Here is a 17969-nt window from a genome sequence, read left to right on the forward strand (position 1 = left end):
TTCAATTTTGATGCTAAGGAGAAACTTATAAGGGATGGGCATTACAAAATATTCCACTCGTAATGCGTTAGCTCTTTGCTTGATCTGTGGCCATCATGAAGACATGAATGGCCGGGCCATAAGCTTGAGTGAGGTAACTAAAATAGTATTTGTATTGTTCATTTTCAGCCGGGCCCTCGCCACGTATATTTTTGATGATCCATGGTAACTCTTAATGAAGCCCCCAGCACCTCTCAACTTTGTTGATCATGTAAACGATGATTCCGTTTCTTATCATGACAGTTTTTCACTCCCCCTTCTTTTCGTCCTCCGCCCCAGCAGCAGGAATCAACCCCCTCAAACTCAAATCATAAACCACATCCTCGACCTTTTTCACGGCATACTTGATGCTGTCAACCCTCTTCCTCAGGATATCATTCTTCAGATTCAAGACCTGGAACCCGGCGTGCAGGTCCCTGATGAAGGCGGAGATCTCCACCGCGAGGGCGGTGTCGCCGAGCGTGACGGAATTCATCGCCAGGCGGGAGAGGTCGTCGATTATGGAGACGAGGGCGAGGAGGTACTCCTCGGTGGTGATGTGGAATGCATCGTCTTGGGCGGTGAGGTTCAAAGGGACGGAGTAGTATGTGGCCAGCTGGAGGGGGGTGAGAAGGGTGTGGGTGGATAGCCAGGTGAAGAGGAGGCAGGTGGAGAGGGAGTCTTGGAGGGGGCGGGTCCATTTGTGGTTGTATCTGGGGAGATGATGGTTAACATTGGGGAACGGGGATGGGGGAAAGGGGGGAGGAGGGGACGTACTTGTAGTAAGGATATTGAGATGCAAACGCTGAGAGCTTGCCTACGGTGGCGACTTGGGATTTGATGCCCTCTTCTACTTGGGGGAGGAGGGTTGCGTCTTTCAGGTAACATTATCAGCCTATACGCTCAAAACACCGGCAGTGGGGAGGGACATACACTTGGACCGCGGGGTTGAGTGAATCTTGGACAACAAACCCTGCGTGAAGGAGACATGCTGGTGAAGCTCGTCGACAATCTGCTCGAGCTCCTTGCGGACGGTGGTGTCCTCTTCGATCTTGGACTTGATTTGGTCGAAGAGGGAGGGGTCGATCATGGGGGGCATTTTGACGTTGGGTGAGACTGAGAGTGGTGGTGGTTGTGAGTGAGGTTGAGGTTGGGTGTCAAAGGTTGCCAAACACACACACACAGAGTTCAATTTTTGAGATGTCCACACCACAGTTGCTGCACGGTCGGATTATCGGGCAATTGGTTTGCAAGAGGAGGATTTTTAATGGTGCCAAACTGCTGTCAGGCCCTGGTTATTTCAGATTCGAGATGGGAAAGACACGAGAGGGTCTATGCAGGGAAAATTTAACCCATGGAATGGAAGTCGCAATTTAGTCACGGATATCAACAGCAGGCAACAACTCTGACAGAAGCATCAAAAATTGGTCGCCAAACAGCGACTCAGGCAGCAATTCCCCATCCATTCAACCAACACACAAGACAGAAAATTCTTCCTCGCATCCCAGGAAATAATCCCAGGACTGCAATGAAAAAGATGGTTGGGTTCGCGTCGCCTGGAGGCAGTGTAATACCAGGGACACTGTGGCCGACGATCATGGGCAAGCCCAGAGGAAAGTCAGCCGAGAGACAAAAATTAGGATAATCACGATTCTACTCCGTAGAGTAGTTTCAGAGATTAAACTGAAAAGAACAGATACTACACTTGATCTAAGCCAAAAGGCAAAGAGAGCTAAAGAAGAAAAAAAGGAAACCAAGTAAATTTGGGAGGGGAGCGCTGAATATATACTCGACCAGGATGGTCTGTGCACACCTGCAAATCCTTCGGCGGGTGCAAATTGTCTGTGCGCTTCAGTCTGCCCCACCTGCTGGTCAATTTGGTCAGTGCGTCCGTCCTCAGTCCTCACGTGGGAGCGTGTTGGAGAGAGAGCTTGGCAGGCGTAGTCTCAGGGTTCGGGTTTGGCTGGAGCTGTTTGCGATTCGACCTTCCTGTTCAGGGATCTGGTATCTGTATCATCCTGCGTGCAAATGTTGTCCTCTTTCTCTCGTCCTCAAGCTGTAACAAACACACGTCAATGCCTTTGGTAGACCCTATAACCATGGCTTCGGCAGTCAGCAAGAAGGGCGCTGCGTCCCAAACCGTCACGGTGGAATCGAGTGCTTCACCTACAGCCGAGACGTATAACCTCCTCCCGGTGTCCATCAACCAGACGCCGCTCGCCCAGACCCTCCGCCATGCTCAACCTCTGTTGTTGTCGGGCGTCCTCGCCTTTGGGTTCTCCTCGCTGGTCAAGGACCCAGTAGCGGCCATGTCCTCGACCACGTTGCCATTGACGGCCGCGCTGCAGGCTGTCTATGCCGTTATCTGCCTTCCTGTCGCTGGGCGCGGAGGGAATGATACGGCGAAGAAGGCCAAACCAAGACCGGGGGAGAAGACGGGCAAGAAGAGGGCGAAGGAGGGGGGAAACAATGCCTATGTGGTATGTTGTTATGCTTGCCGTTTCGTTACGAGAAATCAAGTACTAACTACTAGTCGTGACACAGCTCGCCGCCCTCTCGCTCCTTATCACTGCTCTCGTTACTCCGTTCATCTACGCCTCCATGGTTCTTTTCGGTGCGCCTTTCCTCACCCACGGGTCTCATACGCTTCTCTGCGCCGCCCACTTGTCTCTGCTGGGACTCTTCCCGCTCTTCTACGTTCATGGTGTCGATGCTAGTGCTTGGGCTGCTGTTGGTGGTTTCCGCGCGCCGTTGGACGAAACGTTTGGAGGTCTTGCGGGTGCTCTTGTTGGTGCTTGGCTGGGCGCTGTCCCCATTCCTCTGGACTGGGACAGAGATTGGCAGAGATGGCCAGTAACTATCCTGGTCGGCATCTATGGTGGATATGTGCTGGGCAAGGTCATTGGTGGTACAGCGGCTTGGGGAAAGAAGTTCTGAGTTTGGAGTCTTGGATCAGGTACCTGGAAACATGATGAGAAGGGGGAAAGGGCTGTTTGGAATGAAGCTGTGTGTGATACCCTGTTGGAGTTGCGAGCCGGAATTGGTGTTGAACAGTGTACATCACGGGTGCGGTCTATGAAGGCGACCGTTGTAAATACTAATTAATGGTAACTAAATACCTACCAAAATACCTCCAACGTTTAACGGATCGTGATATTTCAACTCAAACATCGAGCGTCAATCACAAGTGTCGAAGATCCGCCAAGACCAGTCATCCTGCTTGCCCGCCGGCGCATCACTCGAAGCTCCTCCCTTGTCCCCGATGCCGCAAGGTGGGGTGTCGAGTGTGCCGACATCTTTCTGCGCCGAAGTCCACACCTCGAGATGACTCCAACACCACGGCACCACGCTCCTTTATGACCCTTCCGTGGGCGTCCTCGAGTCTTTGGTCCCTCCCCTCGAGCACTCTACCTATTCTTCCTTCAATTGACACTTCAAAATGACCAAAATACCCACCCCGGTGCTCCCAGCACCCCCTCCGAACCCGGAGTTACCACTCCAACCCGTCCCGTCAACATCACCACAACAACAACAACAAGCCTCAGCAAAACACTACAAAGGCTTCGTCGCGGGTGTCTTTTCCGGGATCGCCAAGCTAGCCGGTACCTCTCCCCCTTCCCTAACATGACCTCCGCCGCGCTTGTACTAACCCTCCCTCTCAGTCGGCCATCCCTTCGACACAATCAAAGTCCGTCTCCAAACCTCTTCTTCCACCCGCTTCTCCGGCCCCCTGGCATGCCTCACCTCCACCATCAGCAACGAAGGCATCTTCGGCCTCTACAAAGGCGCCACACCCCCTTTAGTAGGATGGATGTTCATGGACTCCATCATGCTCGGCTCCCTAACCTTCTACCGTCGCCTCATCTCCACCAATTTCTTCGCCTCCTACCACCCCCCAAACGACCCTTTTCTCCCCCCCTCAGTAATCCCCCTGCCCACCTACGCCCACGGCCTAGCGGGTATCCTCTCCGGCTGCACCGTCTCCTTCGTCGCCGCCCCCGTAGAGCACATCAAAGCCCGTCTCCAAACACAATACTCCTCCTCCAAGTCTGACCGCTTATACACCGGGCCAATCGACGCCCTACGTAAAATCTACAAATACCACGGTGTAAGGGGGATATACCACGGTCTGGGGGCTACTCTCATCTTCCGAGGGTGCTTCTTCTTTTGGTGGGGGAGTTATGACGTTTTTAGCCGGTGGATGAGGAATAACACTTCTTGGTCTGCGCCGGTGATCAATTTCTGGGCGGGGGGTTTGTCGGCGCAGGTCTTTTGGGTCATGAGTTACCCGAGTGATGTGGTGAAGCAGAGGATCATGACGGACCCGTTGGGAGGCGGGTTGGGGGATGGGGAGAGGAGGTTTAGGAGGTGGAGGGAGGCTGCGAGGGCGGTTTATAAAGAGAATGGGCCCAAGGGGTATTGGAGGGGGTTTTTGCCTTGTTTCTTGAGGGCTTTCCCTGCTAATGCGATGGCGTTGGTGGCGTTTGAGGGGGTTATGAGGGCGCTGCCGGAGTAGTTGCGGATGGAGACGCCTATGGGAGGGAGAATAGAGGGTGAGAAACAAGAGATATAATAGGGGTGTGGTGTTGCATGACGGGAAGAAGCGGAGATAAATTCGTAGAATTGATGTTTGCATAGATTATACCCAAAGAGTTGGAGGGCAAAAGGGAAGGGTTGGACGGTATATATATACCCAAGGGAATGGATATGGACGCATACGAGACTTAAGAACAATAGAGACAACATATACACATTACAAGCAAGCAACAGAACTTCAAGTTTTGTTTTTGGCCAGAACGCCTGGCCGCGCAGCGGCGGCGTTGTCACTTTTCATTGACCCCGTTTCTCCCAACCGCTATGCACAACCAATGATCCCATTTTTGTTTTGGTATCTCTTGTCTTGCCAGATTATACTCCTTTCGGATATATCCTCCCTCGCTCAACAGATAGACCACCAATTTACTCGTCATCCTCCTCCTCGGCGTCGTTGACGACGTTGAAGAACTTGAGCTCGTACACTCCCTTAGAGGTGGAGACGACGCGGAGCCAGTCACGAAGCTGCATCTTCTTAAGGAACTTCTTGGTCCTGTTTGGTGCGCACCGTCAGCACACATGTCCTCATTTTCTTTTCTTTTTTGGCTTTTATCGCAAAAAAAAAACAAAAAAAAAAAAAACTTACAAGTACTTGAGGTAACGGCCAGAAAGCTCATTGTGGGCAATGATCTCAATCTTGCCATCGCCAATCTGGGAGATCTTGATGGTCTCGCCGAGGTTGCCAACACGGCCCTCGACCTTGATCCTCTCGTTCAAGAACTTCTCAAAAGCGGAAACGTCGAAGATCTTGTCCGAGGCGGGCTGGGAGGCGTTGATGACGAACTTCTTGGTGACCTTGGGGCCCTTGCCCTTGGTGGACTTCTTCTGTGATATCCCAAAAAAGAAAGACTTAGCCTACTGCTTCATGCCATCATCTCCCATCTTTTTGCAATGATGGTGGACTGGGCCAACAGCAAAGCGATGGTCATTTCAGGTGGGGATGGTGGTGATGAGGTTGGTCATGAGTATACGTACAGCGATGGGAGCCATTGCGACTGTTGAGGAGAGGTTCAAGAGATTGACCGGTGGAAGTTGAATGGGGTGAGGAGAACGCAAAGAGGTTGATATCCTGCGCCTTGGTTGTGGTGATTAAAAGTCTGGGGGGAGGGGTGGACGTTGCGATTTGCGGGCGGTGGAGAGAGGAAAATCGAGCAAGGGAATTTTTGAACAAATTGTGGCCTGCAGCAAAAATTTAGGGCTCCGCATTAGCAGGGCGGGGTAGCTTCCTGTGGCTTGTGCCGGGCCCATGCCAAGCTTCGGCCGGAGCGCCGTTGCTGCCCCACTTGACACCGAACATTAAGTTTTTGGCGGCAGCAAGTTCGGGGTTGCCTCATCAAGATTCAGAAGATTGCCACTTTCCTGACGAAAAGCTTCACTTCTGCAGTGCTTTTGAACCCAAAAACAACAAAAAGAAACCGAACCAGCCGGTTTAAACAGCAAAATGAAATACTTCGACGTGGGCCTGATTCGAACAGACGCTCCCGAAGGAACAAGATTTCTAGTCTTGCGCATTAGACCACTCTGCCACCACGCCTATGATTTGATATAGTTCCACGGCGGATGTAGCATTTATATAAGACGACATTCTGTTCAGGCGCGCGAACAAAGTGTCAAGAGTCTTATCAAATCTGTTGAACGACAACGCCAGCAACCTAGAACTCGGCAAGTCGATGTAGTATCCCTACACAATGTCAGATATCAACTATTAGCATAGAGCAGCAAAAGTCAAACAGAACGCTCGCAAATGGTATCAAGCATCTCAAATTCAACCCCTTTCAGACCATCGCGGTCAACAACCTCCGCTCTATCAGAACACCCCAAAACTAGATACAACGCAGACCACAAAATCAACTCACATCCCTTCATCCTATGTTCAGAGGAAAACCAAACAGACCAAAGTGCCAACACAGGCAAATTTCAAAAGAAACAAACAACCAAACAAAACCACGCAAACAAACAAACAAATTCAAAATGGATATCATAGCATCCAAAAATTCCAATCCAAATACCCCAAAATGATCTCTTTCCTATCGTCCCATATCCCAAATATTCACTCAAATTCCCAAATAGCTTTTTAGCTTTTCTTTCCCTTCATTTCAATGCCCAGAACTCAATATCCAAAAACATTTAGGCACATCGCCATGCATCAAAAGAAAAAGAAAAAAGCCCACACATTAGACAAAAGCCCCCTTCAAAGATAGATGTCCCCTCCCCTTCCGTTAACCCAATCGCTCCAAGCCCGCCCATATGCCTCCTCCAAGTCCCTCACCCATCTCCTGGTATCAAACAGCGCGCACCCCCACTTGCTCTCCCAAAGCAACCTCCTCATCTCCGCCAGTCTTCCCTCTCCCCTCCCGTAGACTTCCCCATCCTGTCCCCTGACCAGCTGGTAGCCCATCCTATTCACCAACCCCACTGCAAACTCTTCGTATTGCTTCTCATCCTCCGCAATGAGTTCCTTCGCTGCTCTCTCCCCTTCCTCGCTCTTTGGAAGCGCACCCTTGAGGATGGAAGCCGCCATACGGGAGCACATCTTGTATTCGTATCGTGGGAGGGTGAGCAATGGCGTGCTAGACCAAAGGATGTCCGCCGCGGTGGTGTGGGCGTTGCACTCGGGCGTGTCGAGAAAGAGATCGCAAACTCGGGCGCGAGAGATATGCTGTTGCTTTGGTGCCACGTCTGTGAAGTGAATGCGAGAGGCGACGGCTTCCCCAGCCCAGTCTTTAGCTGTGCGGCGGAGGTAGGTTTCGCCCAGCTCGGGGAATCGTAGCAGCCAGAGGTGGGCTTTGGGGCAGGAAGCCAGGATGCGGAGCCATGTACGGAAGGTTGTTGGGTCGATCTAAATCTTGTTAGGGAAAGTATGATATGAAAAAGGGAGGTGAGCATACCTTGTACAACTGGTTGAAGTTACCCAGGATGATAGCATCGTCGGGTAATTTGGGGAACAACTCCTTCCGCATCCTCCACCTCCTCTTCTGGTCATCCTCCCAGGACATATGCCTCTCATTGTGGCCATCTGCTGATTGCGCGTGATCGCAACAGAAAAACGTGTCTCGAGCAAAGATGATGTTCTCCGAGTAAATCCAGTCCTCGCTTTCCGTGTAGGCCTCATCCCGGAAGACATCTCCCAGGTTTAAATTGTTGCGGTGTGGTCGAAGTGTCGAGGGAGGGATGGCCGTCGTATCAGCTAGGAGGTAATCGCACCACTCGGCTCCCAACGTCCCAGCAAAGCCCATGAACGACATCTGGATCGGCGCAGGCCGCGCGGCAAAGATCTCATTGCGCGCTCCGCGGGTGTACCCATTGAGATTGACCAGAATATGAATGCCATCAGCCACAATCTGCTCGACCAGTCTGTCTGATGGCCACGTGCTGACATCACGGAAGACGGGCGCTTCACGCTCAATCTGCTGGCGATGGATCGACTTGTCACTGGCTGTGGTTGCATAGCAATACGCCTTGACCTTGTTGGGATTGTGAAAGCCAAAGACAGATTGCATCAAATGTGCCAGGGGGTGGTTGTTGAAATCAGACGAGACATAGCCAACCTTGAAATAAGGGGCTGGTGGCTCCGGTGGTTCATATACAGTAGCTGGGACCCAAGGTGAGCGAAGCGTCGAACACGATATTCTGAGCGCATTCCTCTGCGAAATCATCCGGATGTCCTTGGCTGTCAACGGGCAAGTAAAGGTGTGGAACGGCAACACCGTCGGCGCAGATGGAATCGAAAGGCTGGCAGGAGGCCGCGGCCGCCTGTATCCAGCTGATGACTTGATGCCCTTGACATGTTTGTCGACATACCAGCACCGCATCGCAGCTCTCGTCGACCGCTCAATCAGCCTCAGGATTCTTGAGCCCTCCCACGATCGACCAGCCCATTTTCGAAGTTCGGTTTCAACATCTAGACCTCGGTCGGTGATCCCAGCTCCGGCATCCCTTAACTGCGCCACCAGCTGCACAATCGTCTGATCTTGCAAGGCGCCAACACCCCAAGTGCTGGACTCCTTCAGCTGCCGCCCGACAATGTCAACCACACGTTTCATCAGCCCACTGCCTTGGCCTTGTGACTTCACATCCTGAAGCATCCCTTGCTCGTCAACATGCCAGCGGTCAAACTTGCCACCTGCCAGCAGAACACCACCACGACCCTTCCAGTCGCAAACCGAGTTGAGCGCAGTGGACAGCCCACAAACAGCCTCAGCAAAATCGGGATTCGCCGATACAGCTCGCTTGTAATACCCGATGGCATCACTGATTCTGCCTCTATCCTTGACAGCATTGGCCAAGTTGGTCAATGCAATATCGAAGCTTCCATCGCACTGCACAGCCTGCTCATACATCTGAATAGCAAGATCCAGCTGTCCGATATCTTTGAGCAAGCTGCCCAGGTTGGTATGCAGGTGCACATGCTTTGGATCCAGGGTAAGGCCATAATAATAGTAAGCCAGGGCGAGTGATAAGCCGCTGCCTGGTACGATCCCAGGGATAGTGGGAAGATTCCCCAAGTCCATAGGCGGCCCAGAGTGAACTTGGGTAGACGTCTGCTGAACACTAGCGAGCAAGATGCCGACGTTGTTTGCTGTTGACGGACTTTCCTGCAATGACAAGGACAGGTAATAGAGCGCCAGAATATCGCCCACTCCAGCAGGCTGTCTGACCATACCGGTGTTTGGCCCACCATTCGACATGGTGTCCTGGAAGATCTTGGCTAGCGACAACAATGAATTGCTCGTTGTGACAACCACGGATTTCTTGTGAGTACCTTCGGGAACATATTGTAGTCCCGGCAAGAGTCCTCCGTGCGAAGCAAATACCCGCTGTGCGGTAAGCTTGGCCCTATCTGGCGACAGAAGCAACGGCGCGGACAGGTTCGCCTGAACAGCACCCCTAAGCTGCCCTGAATGCATATCCCTCGGTGCTAGGACGGTTTGGATCCTTCTGATAAGCGATCGCACCCCTTGAACCTGTCTTCCAGCGCTGATGAGCACCGCCTCCTCAAAAGCATCCGAGGCTTGTTCAATATTCTTCAACGAGTACAGCATGTTTCCTTTGGCGTGTATCAGCAGGATCATCCGTCCATTCTCGGTCCCGGCTATCGCATATCCGCTTGACCCAAAACCTGGAACGTGGCTATTGTCTGCAGGTCGGGCAAAATGCTGGGCCGGGCTGTCGTTGTTGAGGTCGTCTAGCACAAAGTTGTCGGGGCTCAATTCTCGCATTGTGGCAGTCGACGCCGTGTCGGCCTCGCTCGCCGTCTCGTTAACTTCATGTACGGTTCCGTTTGTTCCAGACATCCTCAACGATTTCTGAATGTACTCGATAATGTTGACTGCCTCCTGACTCCTATGATTCGAGCACAGCAAGCCAACCAAATGTTCCACTGCTTCCAGGTAACTTGGCCTTAGCTTGATCGCTTTAGACCATTCCCGTTCAGCCTCATCCTGCCTGTTCATGCAGTACAATGTCGCAGCAATATTTGAAATAGCCTCGACGTGGCTGTCCTGTTTGTTAGCATCACCCCGTAAACCTAACGCGGTCGACCAGACCGGGAATACGTACCTAGCATCCATGCTCACGATGCGCTTGAACCACTCCAGAGCATCTTCATAATGCTCAAGGCCATAGTGGAGACATCCTCCCAACAGCATACCATCCACCCATTTCCATCCACTTTGCTCACATAGGTTGGTGAGCATCTCGAGTGAATTTTTCGCATTGTGAAGTGGTGATCTGGTCTCAAAGTATGGCCGTTGTTGAAGCCCCGTTGAATATAGATTCCTCGCTTGGTTGAAGCCTCCAACAATCATTCCTTGCCCTCCCATTGCCATACTCCTAGCTGCCGCCTGCTTCTGTGCCATGTGCTGTGCATAGCTGACTGTTGGTTCGGAGAGGGCTGGCGATGGTCGTACTTTGGTTCCGCTCGCCAACGGCGCTATTGAGGGTTTCGGGTATACCACCATCTTCGATGACGTTCTTGATAAAGATCCGGTCCGGCTGTGGTGTGCTTTCTTCGCATTGCCTAGATAAAGTAGCAGATCATTGTATGTTTTATGTGCTTGCTGCAGGGCCAGCTCTTTGAACCTTGCTCTCGAGGCAACATCTCCGCCACTGCCCCCTTGGGCAATATGTCCAGCTAGTTGTGCCAGAGACTCATGACCCTGATGAGCAGCCCCATGGTGCGCCATGTGTGCCTGAGCATGACGAGCGTACCCATCATCAAGAGGGTAGCTTGACAATGGCAAGCGGAATGGGTGTGGTTGGCCCAGTCCTGGTGCGTTTGGCATGCCATGTATGGTCGACTGCGAGGGCATAAACGCACTATCAACGACAGCATTTTGTGGTGTGTAACCATTGGCTAGGGGTATTGGTGTTCGATAATCCCCTAGTCCACCATTCCTCCACACCATCGACTGCTGTGGTTGCTGTGGTTGTTGGTAGCCACCCGGGCTGTAGACGGTTTGACTCAACGGCTGGTGGTATCCTGGCCCTAACAATGGCTGCAAGCTGGACACAGAGTTGTAGCTTTGTTGGGGTATTGGTTGCAGAAAGTTTGTCTGTTCTGGCGCGGCCGGATTCGTTATCATATTCGTACTTCCCATACCCCATCCTCCAGGCGTCACAGGTGGGCTACTTAATGGTTCCATCCCACCATCGAGCCTCCCAGTCGGATTCGGTGCCTGGTATGGCCATGATGATCCAGAGAGTGTTGACCTATGGTAGCCAACCCCAGTTAGCCCTGATGTTCTCTGAGACACAGCAGTCGGAAATATTCTTGACGAGGCAGGCAAGATCATGTGCTTCAATGGTGGGGGTCCGGAGGCCAGGTGGGCAACCGAACCATCGTACCCATTGTCGATGGTGCCGCTTGGTGTCTTGCGTCTAAGTGAGTGTTCCGAACTGTGATCGTGGGCATGTGATCGGATGAACGAGGTGGTGATGCGGTGCAACGCCGGGGCTGGCTGGGCGCTGCGGATGGCGAACGCCCGGGGCGTTGAGTCTGTGTTGTGGAGCGAGGGGGAGGGTCGCGCGAACTGTGGTCTTTGGTGATGCGACACGTACTCCAGGTCATGTTTTACGTGCGGCTGATGGGGCCCGAGTAAGTCGAGCTGTGGTTGCACCATCGGGTGCATTTGGACAAGAGGTAACATGGTGATGTCTTCTGCTGAAAGACGATGAGATTGTATCGCAGAGAAGTGTAGATAGAGTAAGTAAGGAGCGTCGAGATCAGTTTGCGGGTCGCCTGTTGCTTGGGGGGGGCGGGAATCAGGCCAGACTCGTTACTGCCCAGTGAATACCTCAAAGCATTGTTGACTTTGTTGAAGAGGTTATCGAGCACACAATGGCCCCCGGGAAAGGGTATTCCATCTGGGGAGTGGACAGCAAGGTCGAAACAAGAGCAATGCTGGGATCTCGCCCAGACTCTTAACCATGCACCTGCGTCCCCTCTCAGTCAATCAACCCACCGATCCCCCCAGTTCCGCCCGGCTGCGGTCCGGGATCTGCAGAGGAAAAATAATCACAAAATTCTGTCTTGTTTCGTCCGACGGGCGGTCGCATCCACTCTCTCCAGCGCCCACAACAGCGTCAACCACAGCTCCCGTCTCCGCACCGCCGGGCTCGTGAATAGCGACGGCCGTGTCCTCAGCCGGAGTCGATCAGGTCGGGGCGGGGTTTGATGTGGAGGCAGTGGTCGGTGGTGGAAAAGAAGAGGAGAACGGAGGGGCCGGGAGGTGCGTGCGTGGGTGCGTGATGAAAGTGCCCTTGTCAGGTACCTGGCTGTCAGTCGAAGGTGGATATGGATCAGGATCAGGATCGGATTATCGGGACCCGGCACGGCGGTGATCAACGGCGACGGTGGCGATGAATTGGGGGTTTCTGGTCTAACAGGGCAGCAGGATCGTCCCCTCTCTTCTCCTGCACTGCTTCTATTCAAAATAATAAAAGAGACGGGAACTGGCCTGACGTTGAAATGCAGACGGACAGGGAAGTCGGCGGGAATCTCAATTGTCTAAAATGTGGAATGGGGCCGCATTTAGTCAGGCTGGTGCACGACGGGGGCCTGCGCCTGCGGGCGTTCTCGGGCCTAAACTCTGCAGGGAAGCCTCCCCCCACACAAGCAGCAGTAGCATGGAAACGCTAGAGCCCTGCTGCTACACTGCACCAGCGCTGCACCACCCTCAACCTCCAACAAGGTACCGTCACCTCACCACGGCGCTGCTGCACCCTATTAGTGGCTGCGGGCCGAGCACATCCAAGCTCTGTAAAGCACTTCAGAGACCATTGGGCACGCTATGTGACCCTCCGGGACATGAGGGACATGGATCGCGTCCCTGGGTGTGGTTCGCTTCATTACGACGGTTCGACTAAGGCATGTATAAACCTGATTCATCCCGGTCCATCATGGCCGTCGACATCTGATAGGCACCTCAGTAAATGCCATGCCACGCCAGCTGTGCGACTCGACGAGGCAGATCCTTCTCAATCACTGACAGACTGACAAAAGAGATAAAAGAGACCAGAGAGACCAGAGAGACAAGAGAGACCAGAGAGACAAGAGAGACCAGAGAGACACACAGTATTATGTGCCGGGCGATGTGCCGTCACCCGCCGCCCGAAGAATCAGAATAGCACAGCAACACAAGGAAAACCTCTGACCTGAGGGACATGTGCGGGACCTGTGGACACAAGCAGCAAGGGTCAGGGCAGGGCAAAGGCAGGGTCGGTTGTCTATCCCATGGATGCGAGTCGCAGCATGCAGACTCCAATCATCTCATCTGGAGCCTACTTCTGGGCGTCTCCCACATCAGGTTGGGTGAGTGGGTGTGTTGGACAGCCCGTCTTCGTATCAATCTTGCATTTTTCTGGAAAACATCCCTATCCCGTGCCCCTCATTCTTCCCTCGGCAAACTCGGCCCAGTCTTCCTTTCCCCTCCCAGCTCTACGACGCAGAATATGACAGCTCTCCTCGCTTCATCATGATGTTTTGGGGTGCAGTTGCAAGCAGCATTGCGTGGCATGGCTGTGTCAGTATTGGGGTGGGTGTGTGTGAGCACCACAGGCAGATCCAAACCCATCCCACCATTCACCCCGCAGATGGCCCTTTTCAAACGTCGACTGGTGGAAAGCCTCATGCAAGGTTAAACCTCTCAAGACCCGCGTCAGACATTATCACATCTACGGTCTGTCACTGTTTTCAGCGTCTATTTGTTTCTTACAAAATAGACTTCCCCTTGGGTCTGATCGGGGTCCCAATGGTCACCAAACTGGCCCGCCCCCTCATGCCATGCTCGATCCTATATCCATACTTCACGCCGTCAGCCTACCTCACCTACCGGCCTACTATCCAGCTTAGGTTACATCCACCCAACCCTCTCCAGTCCCATTGCTCACTCGCAGAAGCTCAGAGGATAGCCCTATATGTAAGGTTCCGTATCACCCACCACACATGCTCGCACTATACTGTGATAACAAGTGACAGCCAAGACACCAACCCATCAACGGGTGAGATCAGTCAGAACAGAAAATCCCCAGAAACCAGTCGGTGAGAACCCAATCCAACCACCCCAAGGTCCCAACCGCCTTACTCACCACACCATCCCCCGTCTTTCTTCATCCCCCGGACTCCGTACATTACTACCTAACCCAACCATGCAACCTACTTTCGGTGTACATTGTCTGAGATTGAGGGTCACTCTTTCTCATGGCTGAGGAACCAAACATCAGGTAATTCTGAGCCCGCCCTCACTGAACCAAAGATGGTCACCTGCAAAAGCTCTGCATGCCTACTGCCACCCGGTGCATATTCCGGCGGCACTTGCAGCATTTGAGTGTCTCTCCTTTCTGCAGAAGGGAAATCTGGGAGTTTCAACCTCACCTCACTACTCTCTCACACTCAACCTCAAAAAGATACCCCAATATTCTAAACATACCCAACAACCCCACGGTAACACCAAACGCCCATCATTCACTCACTGATCTGTGACCCTTGAAACGTATCCCCTCCTGCCGTGAGCCGTTGTCACTCACCCCGTCCCACCCTCCTTCCTCTCTGTGAAGCACAACAGTGACAGTGACTTGCATAAAAAATTACTTAGCATAATGTACCTTACCTGCCAAGGCATGAAAGAATAGCAAACAACCACCACAATTCCTCGAATCCAAAGCCATGAATCAACGGATCCGGCCCGAAAGAAAGAAACCGGAACCCCCCCATGAACAAACGGTTGATCAACACCCAGCTGCGCCATCCTATCTTACTTACATAGTTACCCGTGTCCTCGCCTCGTCATGCGCCTCTTCTGTGCCATTCGGTATGGACCAATGCCATGCCATAATCCCATCTCAACACCACGAACATACTTGAATCTTCGATAAACCACCCCCATTGTTAGAAACATCATTGCAACTATCCTGCACGTCTTCTTCAAGACGTTGAATTGTCATGTATGTAAACTGAGGCAGCCAAGTACAACCTCAGCCCTACGACTGAACTGGCCACGTAATTATGTCTCCTAACGATGAGACCTGCTGTGCCTCAAACCCTTCGGTATCCTTCACTCTTGGCCTTCATCCTTTCATCAAAATCCGAACCGAACCGCTCGCACCCAGACATTTGAACCTCCCGCACCGGAATCTCATCCCCTTTAGATATATTCCCAAGTTCCAAATGCTCAAAAGAAACTCGCTAGACCCGTGAAACAATAAGATGCTTATATCACGGCACAGAAGAACCATGAGCCTTGACGGTGAACCTGGCGCCGAAAAAAATACAACATTTTGAAGATGATCAAGAGAAAAGAGACACACATTCATTACCCAATCTTCAAATCCTTAGCTGGCATTTCCAAGCCAAAATTCCTCTTAACCCCCTTCTTAAACCCCCCTGGACGGTCAGAACAAGCGTTAAGAAGACATCCTAGATCAAGCTTATTCACACTCATCTCGAACCCATAGTCAAAACTCATACCAACACCTTGCCAAATCCCACGAGAACATCATTTCGACAACTAAATTATAAAAGTTAACGATTTTCTACACGAAAGAGCAACACCATCCCACCCGTATCATAGGACAAAAGAGAACTGGGAACCGCGTCGTATAAAACCAAGGCCTTAGAAGAGAGAAATAGATGAACAGAAACACCCTCGACTTCTCCTTTCATGACCCCTCGATGCAAGTTTAAACCTTGCATTCGCCATCTTTGAAAAAGCCATGTTGATCATTTCATATCCCGCCCTCCACTCTGCACCCTCCACTCCCCCCAAGCCCATACATAAAAGTCACTCGTCCCGAAACACGCCAGTGGAATCCTAAACTTTATCCAAAGTAGTAAGCCATCATCAAGTCATCAAATCTACCTACATATCAGAGCACTTCTTCTCAACAGAGCACCACCACCATCACCACCAACAAACAAGCCCCACAGCTATCGTCAACATACAAACCAGTGCTTTTTCCCCAACTGGAAATGAAACCATGATAAATGGCCTAACACGAACATTCTGAAGCTGGTGGCACCCTCACCTCGTATCACCCGGAAACAAAACTCCACGAACCTGCAACACACCACACCAGGCATGCTCTCAATGCCAGTGACATCATCCCGTATCTACTACTTACAGCACTGGACATCAATCACACTCATCAGACAACAACAGCAAGAAAGGACCTCGACTTCCGCAGCGCCTACACACGCCCCTCCAACAAGCCATAGTGAGTAATCAGACGGGACGCAAATATCAATCTTCCGGAACAAGATAATGAAACCCAAAAATCCTACCGAAAGCAAGGCCAAAGTTTAGGGTGAACGTCAGGGTCTGGTATTCTTCTTCTTCATCTTGGTGTGTTATTTGGTATAGGTATGGGTATCTCGGGGCGAACTGTTTCATCAGGGAGCGGCAAAAAGGTACGCGGGATAGGCGCGGTTCACCCATTAAAGGGCTCAACAACTCCTTTGGAAAAAAAGGTCCTCTGTGTGTGTGTCGTAATTTCCCCCGTCCCAAAAAGCAGCAAAGCATTTCGCACCTATCCCCGGAAAGCCAAAACATATGTACTGGCAAGACCATGCTCGGCCACGAATCATCTTCTTTTGATTTGATTTGCCGTAGTCTGGCAAGCCTGATGTAAAGCAAGCCCTGAACTCCTAATCACATGCCAAGAGAATCCCAATCCGACCATAATTTTTATCGTAAACGACGCGCTTATTCCTCAGGAACTAAAAAAAACAAAAAAAACCAACTGTTAGCAATGATCCCCTCTCTCTACCCGTAATCGACCGTCCAGATCCCCCCCAAAATGTCGTAGAATGAATGGCCACACATACTGTCAATCTCGCCGTTGGCGATAGCGTCGCTGATGGCCTTGGGGCTCTTGCCGTCAACCTGGCAGCCAACGCTGAAAGCAGTGCCGAGGATCTCCTTAACGCAGCCCTCGAGGGACTTGGAGAAGGACTTGAACTTCATCGTCCTCGCAATCTCGATAACCTCATCGAGGGTGATGGACTTGTTGTGCTTGATGTTCTTCTCCTTCTTGCGGTCACGGGGGGGCTCCTTGAGGGCGCGGATGATGAGGGAAGAGGCGGTAGGGACGACGGAAACGGCGGCTTGACGGTTCTGGATGGTGAGCTTGACGGTCACACGGAGACCCTTCTGTATTCGCAGCAAAAAAAATCATGTCTCGTCAGAAATTGTGTTCTCTCTCTCTCTCTTTCGGTTCTTCGGTTCTCGGAGGGGTGGTGTGGTTTTTCATACCCAGTCGCCAGTAGCCTTCGCGATATCTTCACCGACCTTCTTGGGCGAAAGACCAAGAGGACCGATCTTGGGGGCAAGAGCCGAAGAGGCACCGACCTCACCACCGGTGGCACGGAGGGTGCTGCAAAACCATATCCGTCAGTTTCCTGTCGTTCGTTTTCCAATTCCTTGTCGGCGCGGGGGAGAGACGAGGTGCGGTTTTCGGCTGGGAATAATTCTTACATCACCTTGATCTCGTTGGGGTCGACCTTGGGAGCTGCACATGGCCCAAAATCAGTATTCTGGCATTAACTCATTTGGTAGATTCGTTGGGGTTGACATACGCATGGTGTCGGCTGGTTATCTGACGACGGACTTGGGTGTGTTCGTGGTGAGTGCGGCCGGGCCAAGTATCAAGACGACGAAATCAAAAATCGCAGTTGTGGGTTTTGCCGACCTGCCCTAAGAAAATTGATTGTGTGGCTGATTGAGGTTTGGCGGGGCCTGCAAGGTTGTAGCCACAGTTTCGTGGAGGGGAAGCTCCCACCAGCCACACGGACCCACCTCTTGGCGATATGCAAGTCGGTTGCTTCCCCCCTGAGTGAGCCTCTCTGGAGATAACGAACCGAG

General features: G+C 52.1%; 6 protein-coding genes and 1 non-coding gene across 7 annotated transcripts; 3 read left to right on the top strand and 4 right to left on the bottom strand.

Annotated features, from left to right (window-relative positions):
* Positions 1-130: 130 nt before the first annotated feature.
* tsn1 (Translin-1) lies at positions 131-2083 on the bottom strand. Its single transcript, XM_062887134.1, has 3 exons — positions 952-2083; positions 796-892; positions 131-731 (listed from the first exon to the last, which is right to left on the bottom strand). Exons 1-3 carry the CDS (start codon positions 1115-1117, stop codon positions 287-289), a joined length of 708 nt encoding a protein of 235 aa, XP_062746922.1. The 5' UTR covers positions 1118-2083; the 3' UTR covers positions 131-286.
* GPI11 (Glycosylphosphatidylinositol (GPI) anchor assembly protein) lies at positions 1939-2955 on the top strand (the record flags this gene model as incomplete). The annotated part of the gene is made up of 2 exons (XM_062887135.1): positions 1939-2498; positions 2563-2955. Exons 1-2 carry the CDS (start codon positions 2094-2096, stop codon positions 2953-2955), a joined length of 798 nt encoding a protein of 265 aa, XP_062746923.1. The 5' UTR covers positions 1939-2093.
* Positions 2956-3457: 502 nt separating this feature from the next.
* Positions 3458-4778, top strand: QC762_202480 (uncharacterized protein; the record flags this gene model as incomplete). The annotated part of the gene is made up of 2 exons (XM_062887136.1): positions 3458-3620; positions 3681-4778. The coding sequence occupies 2 exons, from the start codon at positions 3458-3460 to the stop codon at positions 4532-4534; spliced, it is 1017 nt and encodes a 338-aa protein (XP_062746924.1). The 3' UTR covers positions 4535-4778.
* rpl22 (60S ribosomal protein L22) lies at positions 4772-6292 on the bottom strand. The gene is made up of 3 exons (XM_062887137.1): positions 5587-6292; positions 5198-5436; positions 4772-5104 (listed from the first exon to the last, which is right to left on the bottom strand). Exons 1-3 carry the CDS (start codon positions 5599-5601, stop codon positions 4978-4980), a joined length of 381 nt encoding a protein of 126 aa, XP_062746925.1. The 5' UTR covers positions 5602-6292; the 3' UTR covers positions 4772-4977.
* Positions 6064-6145, top strand: QC762_0033330. Its single transcript has one exon. It is a non-coding gene; the product is annotated as a tRNA-Ser (tRNA).
* Positions 6293-6310: 18 nt separating the features above from the next.
* On the bottom strand, positions 6311-12726 carry QC762_202500 (uncharacterized protein). The gene is made up of 3 exons (XM_062887138.1): positions 10171-12726; positions 7500-10107; positions 6311-7450 (listed from the first exon to the last, which is right to left on the bottom strand). Exons 1-3 carry the CDS (start codon positions 11757-11759, stop codon positions 6803-6805), a joined length of 4845 nt encoding a protein of 1614 aa, XP_062746926.1. The 5' UTR covers positions 11760-12726; the 3' UTR covers positions 6311-6802.
* Positions 12727-16423: 3697 nt separating this feature from the next.
* On the bottom strand, positions 16424-17932 carry RPL12 (60S ribosomal protein L12). The gene is made up of 5 exons (XM_062887139.1): positions 17684-17932; positions 17583-17616; positions 17361-17481; positions 16934-17258; positions 16424-16825 (listed from the first exon to the last, which is right to left on the bottom strand). Exons 1-5 carry the CDS (start codon positions 17685-17687, stop codon positions 16812-16814), a joined length of 498 nt encoding a protein of 165 aa, XP_062746927.1. The 5' UTR covers positions 17688-17932; the 3' UTR covers positions 16424-16811.
* Positions 17933-17969: the final 37 nt, after the last annotated feature.

Source organism: Podospora pseudocomata (assembly GCF_035222375.1).
Source record: "Podospora pseudocomata strain CBS 415.72m chromosome 2 map unlocalized CBS415.72m_2, whole genome shotgun sequence".
NCBI lineage: Eukaryota > Fungi > Ascomycota > Sordariomycetes > Sordariales > Podosporaceae > Podospora > Podospora pseudocomata.

What these genes read in the sequence shown, in the direction of transcription:
- tsn1 (XM_062887134.1), bottom strand. Translation starts at nt 1,117, where the DNA reads ATGCCCCCCATGATCGACCCCTCCCTCTTCGACCAAATCAAGTCCAAG. An exon ending in CTCAACCCCGCGGTCCAAGT is followed by an intron (nt 893 to 951) that starts GTATGTCCCTCC and finishes GTTACCTGAAAG; the next exon opens with ACGCAACCCTCCTCCCCCAA. An exon ending in TCTCAATATCCTTACTACAA is followed by an intron (nt 732 to 795) that starts GTACGTCCCCTC and finishes TCATCTCCCCAG; the next exon opens with ATACAACCACAAATGGACCC.
- rpl22 (XM_062887137.1), bottom strand. An exon ending in GGCCGTTACCTCAAGTACTT is followed by an intron (nt 5,105 to 5,197) that starts GTAAGTTTTTTT and finishes CGCACCAAACAG; the next exon opens with GACCAAGAAGTTCCTTAAGA.
- QC762_202500 (XM_062887138.1), bottom strand. Translation starts at nt 11,759, where the DNA reads ATGTTACCTCTTGTCCAAATGCACCCGATGGTGCAACCACAGCTCGAC. An exon ending in ATCGTGAGCATGGATGCTAG is followed by an intron (nt 10,108 to 10,170) that starts GTACGTATTCCC and finishes CAAACAGGACAG; the next exon opens with CCACGTCGAGGCTATTTCAA. An exon ending in ACTTCAACCAGTTGTACAAG is followed by an intron (nt 7,451 to 7,499) that starts GTATGCTCACCT and finishes AACAAGATTTAG; the next exon opens with ATCGACCCAACAACCTTCCG.
- RPL12 (XM_062887139.1), bottom strand. An exon ending in CCCAACGAGATCAAGGTGAT is followed by an intron (nt 17,482 to 17,582) that starts GTAAGAATTATT and finishes ATGGTTTTGCAG; the next exon opens with CACCCTCCGTGCCACCGGTG. An exon ending in CGAAGGCTACTGGCGACTGG is followed by an intron (nt 17,259 to 17,360) that starts GTATGAAAAACC and finishes CTGCGAATACAG; the next exon opens with AAGGGTCTCCGTGTGACCGT.